Source organism: Medicago sativa, chromosome 2 (genome assembly GCF_051527215.1).
Source record: "Medicago sativa cultivar Bolivia chromosome 2, Bolivia_mono, whole genome shotgun sequence".
In the NCBI taxonomy this organism is placed as follows: Eukaryota; Viridiplantae; Streptophyta; class Magnoliopsida; order Fabales; family Fabaceae; genus Medicago; species Medicago sativa.
The window spans coordinates 2659171-2667367 of NC_140750.1; the positions used below are offsets into that span (position 1 = coordinate 2659171).

Below are 8197 nucleotides of genomic sequence, written 5' to 3' on the forward strand. Positions count from 1 at the left end.
GAATATTATCATGCTAAAGAAATGTAGCGCTCATATCTGTTATCCTTGGAGCTATTTTATGCAGAGAAAACAATGGCTCTCAAGCTGTTTATGTTTACCAACCACCTAGTTCCCAATAGCCCATATAGTGAAGTCTTGATTAGTCGGTGTTGTAAATGTGATGAAATGTTCGTCCTAATTAGACACGATTATGTACTGAACCTCTTTGTCTGCATGTATATGCTCAAATTTGTTATGTCTCAGCTTTCGGCTTATTCAGTAGATCTATTCTGTGTATGCTTCATGACCAATTCTCGTCTACTAGGTTCACACTCAAGCTAGAATGAACCAGAAGCCATGAAACCAGTGACCAATTATGACTAGTTGTGATTCACACCTAACTTCATCCCAGGTAGCAAATTGTCAGTAGGATAGTCAAAACTCTGACAAAAAACAGTAGTGCTTGAATATCGGTCAATACAAGGTTCCCTTTATCCAACAAGGTGGCCAAAATAATACTTTTGTACATACAGCTTATGCTAGTTTATAAGAGCATCTCCAATGGGGGGTCCTTACCCGTTAAGGACCCTCCATTGGAGGAAGAAAAATTGAGTCCCCGTTAAGGAACGGGCAACTATATAAGGACCCTCTCTCTCCTGGGTAACTAACGGGTCCCACGTTTAAAAAAGTAATAAAATGTGTACTACTTGGTTCCACTTGCATAAAGAAGTAATAAAATATGTACTACTTGGTCCCACTTGCATAAAGAAGTAATAAAATGTGTACTACTTTGGTCCCACTTGTAAAAATGAGTAATAAATAAATTATTTTTGTTTAATATGTAAAAATAGTGGGACATATTTAAGTACCTTTCATTGGAGTCCTTATTAGTGTATTGCCATTAGAGTCATTGAGTCCTTAATAAGTACTTTTATTAAAAAATTATAAATAAGTGATGTGTCACGTAGGGTCCATTTAAGGAGTCATTGTTAGGGAACTACCATTGTGGATGCTCTAAGAAATCTCAAATATTGACTACCGTCAATGTGAAACTTGGTTTTCATTAATTTAATTTTAAATTTAGTTTTCTATTTGAGTATCAACTAAATCTTCGATATTTTTCTAATCATAAATTGTTTAAATAATGGTCTAAATTTGTGAAGTTGAAAAATGAACAACACAAATTATGGTTCTAAAACGACACAGTTCTAACTGAGTCACGGCTTTTTCGAACTCAAAAGAATGTGGGTTTAAACATTTGTGAGAATTAGATTTTTGAGATACTTCACGTGATATTGTAATTAAAAAGGGTTTTTTTTTTGTTTTGTTTTGAAGAGATCATTAACAAGGGTTTAGGGTGGCATTTAACATGGGACACTTGAAAATCTTCCCACCATGGGAAAGTCACCTTTTTAACCATTGATATATTTATATAATATTGAGTGGTTAAGATGAAGGAATGGATACCTATTAAGCACTTTTTTTCTTCTTTTCAAAATTCTGCAATAATAATTAAAGCTTTGGATTCCAATTATTAAAAATTAATAAAAAAGTAAAAAAAAAAACAATTAACACCGTATTTTAAGTACTGTTATAATCTCTCTTTTTTTCTTCCTTCTTTTTTTGAATTTAAGGTTCAGATTAAAAATTAAATAAAAGTTAAAACAAGGATTGTTGACATGTTCATTTTTCTGGAGATCGCCATTGCGTTACTCGCTGTAGCACACCGCTAACCACTATCCAGCTTGAATTATTCCTTATTTTATATGTTTTTAATTTCCAATTAAAACACTTCAAGGAAAGTGTGAAAGGAGTAAATTTATCCTTTGCCTTCATACATTGAGTGGAGTAATAAATCCTATTGTAGAACAGAAAACCAGCATAAAAACACAATCACATACCCAGAATAAACTAAGATGAATCGATGGTATTGAGGAAGAAGAATTCAGCGGGGCGTAATTTCAAGGGAAGAAGAATTCAGTCTCGGAGTCCAAGTTATTATCCTAAAATGAACTGATGGTATTGAAGATTTATAAAAATTGGATCTTTCTTTGATCGTGAATTTTTTTTACGTTTGCTTGGACAAAGCATCTAAAGTGAGAAGAAGGAAATAATATTAATCAACAGAAATGTTAATTCTATTAAATATAGCAATCTTTTTCCTTTTGAAAAAACAAACAAAGGTAATAAAACCTGTTTGACTTACAGGTGGCAGGAAAAAGAGACTTTCCCATGGTGGGAAGGTTTTCAAGTGTTCCATGTTAAATGCCACCTTTAGACACTATCGAGAGCACATTACAGTCAAGTATGTACCAATATTTGATATCCAAACGTTACTGCAGAAGACCAAAATTGCAAGTAGTTTTATTTGACTGCAGCTTCTCAAATACAGTAGTTAATATAATAAGCATGTAAGATCTCCTCAAGTAGGGTTGTCTACCAAGAAGAGTTTTACTGGCTTCATGGGTTTTAAACTCTCACCCATGGATAGATAAAAGTTCGAGACGCACAAGTGACTTATGTGGGCATCTTGCAAAAATTTAATTATAGGATCATTGCACAAGACTTACCTCTCCATATTGAATCTCGAGTGCGAGTCGTAGTTCATTTGTTTAGACTCGAGCATTTTTTACACCAAAAAAGGAAGACTTTAAGCATTGTTTACATATTTAATAATTTTAGTTTAAAAACATTTCTCAAAAAAAAAAATTTATTTAGTTTAAAATAAAAATGAAGACTGCATGCACGGTTAAGACTTATTTCAGTTCTACCCTGTGATGTTTTAGTTACACTTCAATTTAACTAAGATGTCTTTTAACCTTTTTAATTTTTCAACTATTACCCTTTTTTCATCTTATTTAAAGATCTACGTGAACTGAATATATGAATTGAGTTAAAGTTGAAGACCCAGGGCTAGAAGACATGAATTGAGTCCAAGTCGAAGGTTTACGTGAATTAATTTCAATTTAAAGTAGTAAATTGAGTTAAACTCATATGCACGACAATGTTTAATTTAATTTTATTATGCTAAATCAATTTACGAGTTAATTAAAAACACACATACATGAATTGAACTGAGTTCAAGTAGGAATCACAAGTGCAATTTTTTTTTTTTTAAATTTAAAAAATCGTTCAAAAGTTCATTTACATATGCAATGATGTGCAAGATTATGTATTTTTAAAGCTTTCATAAGTTTGTTTACCGTCGATAGATGTTTGTTTGTGAGAAAATTAAACCTAAAATTGAGAGATAAAAATACAGAATTTATAAAGTGAAAATGAGACTAAGGTTTATTTTTTGGTATTATAATAATAAAATATTGGGTATAAAATGTTTTAAAGGCTTAATTAAAATAAATAAAATAACTTTAATGATTAAAATTAGACATTAAGATAAAATAACTTTATCAAATCAATGTAGGATTTGCAAAACGCTTACGAATTCTAGTCAACAACAAGAATCTCTGCTGCTACTACTACGAACACAACACAACCCTAGTGGGTTTTGTCTGAAAATGGTGAAAGAGATGCAGAGAGTTCTCGAGTTCTACAGCGGTATCGGTGGCATGGTACTAACCATTATTTATATATCAATCTTATTATTCCAATTTCTAATTTCAATAATTGAATATTTGTGTTTTGTTTTATGATGATTCAGAGATACTCGTTGATGAAAGCACAAGTAAACGCGGAAGTAATTGAAGCATTTGAAATTAATAACATTGCTAATGATGTTTATCAACACAACTTTTCTCATCGTCCTTATCAGGTATGTGCATGCTTATTTATAACCACTTATCAATTATCTATCTATAAGCCGTTTTCATAAGCTTATCAACATGTCATAAGCTGTTTTCATAAGTTCTCCCAAACAATATCACAAGTGCTTATGCCACTGCTTACTGCTCATGTCACTAAATAAAATAAAATAAGCCAATCCAAATAGGCCATATGGATATTTTTGGCTCATTTAAGTGCACAATTTGTAGTTCCTTTGTTATTTTTAACTTTTAAGCTATTTTGGATGTTTATTTCTAGCTTTCTACATGTTCCAAAAATATGGATTTTATCATGTTTTGGTCTTGGGCTTTGTTTGGGAGTTTGGAGGAGAGGAGAGGGGATGGTTTTGGGGGTGGGAAATATAGGGGGAAATGGAGAAATATTTCACATTTGTTTAAAGAATGTTTTTTTAGAGAATGATGAATTAACGCTTAGGATTAATATATTTTTAATTTCAACAATATTTTAACAAAATAGATTGAATTTAAAGAATTCTTATAAACCCTCCAAAACCCCCCCAAACCCTCTTTCAATACCTTGTTATGTCTTTTTTTTTTTTTTTTTTTTTTTTTTTTTTTTTTTATATTTCTTCCGCTTGCTCCTTCCTTTTTTTCCAAACCCTCCCCTCCCTTCCCTTTCCCTCCAAACTCTCAAACAAAGACTTAGGCCCTGTTAAGGGCATACTGCTTATGTCAAACTGTTTTCGTATACACTAAGAGTAAGTTTTATAAGCTATCTTGGAAATTGAACCTGATACAAGCTGTGAGCTCAAACAGCTCTTCAAAAACATAATAAACCATTTTTGTTGGTCATTGGTCGTTTGGCTTTGCCATTATTGACAAACTACATCAATTTAATAAATATTTGCTAATGTTTCCCTGGTCATAACAGAAGGTGGGTGTCTTGATAGAAGTTTTCTTCTTCCAGTCATTTTTAGAGAGCATGTTTGTTGTAAATTCTGTGGTTTCAAATGGGGTTTCATTTTAAAAGTAACATTTTTGTCACTATTTTGTCGTAATATTTATCTTGGTGTAAAGAATTGGCATCATTAATCCTGAAAGGTTGAAGTAATGGAAACCTTAATTGGCTGAGTCCAAGCAAATGTTTATTTTCTTTTGTATTACGTTATGTTTCCCATTGCATTAGTTAGTAGTGAATTAAAGAGGAATTTTATTTTCAGCCAGGAAGCATCACATCCTGCCCATTTTTCCTTTAACAAATATTTAGCCACAATTGTCCACCCTACAAATATTGTCAGCCAGGAATTTTATGTCAGATTACAAGCCATAAACTACATCAATTCAATTTCTTGGAAATGTTTAATCTACCTGATTTGGATATATTTTTGATGGCTGACTTAGGGGAATATTCAATGTCTAACTGTTACTGATCTAGACAAATATGGTGCCGATGCATGGCTCCTTTCCCCTCCCTGCCAACCTTACACGCGACAAGGTGAATTTTCTTTTTCTAGTATAACTGATTTATTTAATTCTGTAAGAAAAATGTTACTCATAATCTTGTGTTAGGTCTCCAGAAGGACACTGGTGATGCACGGGCGTTTTCTTTTCTTCAGATTCTTGAGCTCATCCCATTCTTATTGAAGCCTCCAAGTATGTTATTTGTGGAAAATGTTGTTGGATTTGAGGTTTGTCTTCTTCAATTCAACATGCTGACTAAGATCCTATATATGTTTCATTAATGGTTTCTTCTATTCATTAACTCTTCTGTGTCCTTTCTGGCTACAGACATCTGATACACATGCAAAACTGATTGAAATACTGGAAAAAACAAATTTTATCACGCAAGAGTTCATTCTGAGCCCTTTACAGTTTGGAATCCCATATTCTAGGCCTCGTTATTTTTGTCTGGTGAGTATTCTTTAGCCTTAGAATGTTATTTTACTCTGAAGTGTAAATTAGTGCTTCAAATGACTTGGGATATATTTTATATCATGAAGGAATCAATTGGTGTCAGGCAATATGCTTTATGACATGTTCATATAGTTGCAATCCTGTTTTTTTTTTTTTTTGCTGCTGGGTCTTAAAGGCTTATTTTACATTTTACTGATAGTCAGGGCAAAAGCGGATTTAGTTATTCTGATATTTTTACCTAGGATTCTTTCTAGTTGATTCTGTAAACCTTTTGGCTGAGTGTGTGATATTGACCTGAATGTGTATAATTTTTTCAGGCTAAGAGAAAACCGTCATCTTTCCTAGATGATTGTTTCAACCGTCAGCTAATTCAATCTCCAAGACCATTATTTGAGCATTTTAATACAGCTTCACAGGAAGATTATTTGTCAGTAGAGGACAGTCAAAATTTGCTGCAGTCATGTCAACCTATCGAGAAATTTATCGTATTAAAGAATCCTAGCAGCGATACAAATGTTGAATCTGCGGCTTCAACGACCAGTCTGTCTAATGACACTTCTAGAACTTCAGAGACAGATGATGGTGAATATGACTCTTTAGACAAGTATTATGTTCACCCAAGCTTGTTAGAGAGGTGGGGGAGTGCTATGGGTATCCTTTCCCCATTAATTGGTTTTGAGCATATTTAAATCATTATGCTATAACTTACAATCCTATTTATTCCCAAGAAAAAAATAATTCTTCAATAATATTCTCTCTTGAACTCTGTTTCCTTAAACGAGCTTAGATGTTGTATATCCTGATTCAAAGCGCTGCTGCTGTTTTACCAAAAGTTATTACAGATACGTGAAGGGAACTGGCTCCCTTTTGGCTACTGTTCAGGTTAGGAAATCTTAATAGAAGCCTTTCTTAACCATATGGTTTGATGTATTCGCATATGACATATTACTCATATGCTATTCTGTACTTCATAATAATCCTTGATATCATATGCTTGGTAGCTTTTCACAGTTGTGACTTTGAAAGCTTAACAACTATTCATAGTTTTTTAAAATAAATTTTGAATAAATTGTTTCGTAGCGATTCTCATAATTTTGGAAGTATGGAACTTGTTCATTCTTTGCTATCCTCAATGTGCAGCCAGTGAAGAGGGACAAAACATCACTCAAGGAGCAGTGTCTTAGATACTTTACACCGAGAGAGGTGAGTGGATTTTCTTTATTCTCAAGGATATCATGCATTCTTGCATGTCCGTGTCTAATATTGTGTTTAAACCCTTTCACATGAATGCATGTGTCAATATAATTATATTGTTTTGATTTCGAGCTCTATTACTAATTTAAATGGTATTTGTCATCCTGTAACTAGGTTGCAAACTTACATTCTTTTCCTGAAGATTTCGAGTTTCCAGAACACATTAGTCTCAAACAACGGTATGGCATTTTGCTGGCTTAAACAATACTTATGCATTCCCTGCTTTGCATGATTAGTTAGTTCCATTTGTTGACTGCTGAGTTATGTTGGCGTATATACATTTATTTGCTTATTGATATTAATAGTCTCCGTTCTTATACAGGTATGCATTGCTAGGAAACAGTTTAAGCATAGCAGTTGTTGCTCCCTTACTTCAGTATCTTTTCACCGAAGCTTGGTGATTTTTCGATCGAAATATCTACTCAACAGAAGCAGAAAGTTTCTACCTGTGAGTATCATGCAACGATAGTGAGATCATGTAACACAATGCCGTGGGTTGCTGTTTCAATCAACTATGGCAGTCAAACCCTTGCACGAGTTAGAATGTTTTCACTGCAGAATTCTGTAACCATTCTTTTTCAAATTGACTAATAGGTGAGTGTGAGAAAAATATAATTTGAAGTTTGTAATAGGTGAGTGTGTGAGAAAATTGTAATTTGAAGTTTAATGTATTATTGATGAGTACACTAGCGTGCTGATAATTTATAATGCACAATTGAAGGTAAAAGAGGAATTAATTACTTTTGATAAGTTGGACACCAACCAGAAATAGAGAAAGATATTGGTATAACGCTGAAACAGCGATTCTGAGTAATTCATGAAGCAGTTGGCCTCATTCCCACTACCTTTGGAACATACTTTATTTTAATAATTTCATTATGCGTGAATAATGCTGCTATATATGTTTCAAATATTATGTGCACTTCTTCATACATACAAGGGTAAACTAGGAGTCACTAATTGAGTTTATGAGTCTACCGATCAAGTTTATGTGGCAATTTCACATAGTTAAAACAAGTTTAATTAAACTCTTGATTGTGACAACCTTGATCTTGGGTATTTTCAATGAGACTTGTAATTGTGTTGGGAAAAGTTGTTTATCGTGAATTATTTTGCCACCGAATACACTACGACTAACTACTTGAACTGTAGTAAAGTCTCTAATTTTTTACCCACCAAAATTATCTCAAATAAAGATCAAACGGTGGAAACTTATTCACAAGTCGTTCGTGAAAATGTGTTCCCTATAAATAACAACGCCGGATTGTACTTTGTATCTATGGCATTGGGTAGTTTTCATTACTAAATAT

The 8197-nt window shown here is 32.9% G+C and overlaps 1 protein-coding gene across 2 annotated transcripts; it reads left to right on the top strand.

The window, feature by feature from the left end:
- The first annotated feature begins 2257 nt into the window (after positions 1 to 2257).
- On the top strand, positions 2258 to 7701 carry LOC146943596 (tRNA (cytosine(38)-C(5))-methyltransferase 2-like). 2 transcript variants are annotated; one of them, XM_085741878.1, is made up of 10 exons: positions 2258 to 3548; positions 3638 to 3748; positions 5121 to 5214; positions 5297 to 5407; positions 5508 to 5630; positions 5951 to 6284; positions 6421 to 6515; positions 6774 to 6836; positions 7002 to 7066; positions 7210 to 7701. In XM_085741878.1, exons 3-10 carry the CDS (start codon positions 5161 to 5163, stop codon positions 7286 to 7288), a joined length of 924 nt encoding a protein of 307 aa, XP_085598004.1. In that variant the 5' UTR covers positions 2258 to 3548; positions 3638 to 3748; positions 5121 to 5160; the 3' UTR covers positions 7289 to 7701. The 2 variants fall into 2 exon arrangements, with proteins under 2 accessions (XP_085598004.1, XP_085598003.1); XM_085741877.1 differs by having other exon boundaries at positions 3376 to 3548; positions 5289 to 5407.
- The last annotated feature ends 496 nt before the right edge of the window (positions 7702 to 8197 follow it).

What these genes read in the sequence shown, in the direction of transcription:
- LOC146943596 (XM_085741877.1), top strand. Translation starts at nt 3,495, where the DNA reads ATGGTGAAAGAGATGCAGAGAGTTCTCGAGTTCTACAGCGGTATCGGT. An exon ending in ACAGCGGTATCGGTGGCATG is followed by an intron (nt 3,549 to 3,637) that starts GTACTAACCATT and finishes ATGATGATTCAG; the next exon opens with AGATACTCGTTGATGAAAGC. An exon ending in CCAACCTTACACGCGACAAG is followed by an intron (nt 5,215 to 5,288) that starts GTGAATTTTCTT and finishes ATCTTGTGTTAG; the next exon opens with GTCTCCAGAAGGACACTGGT.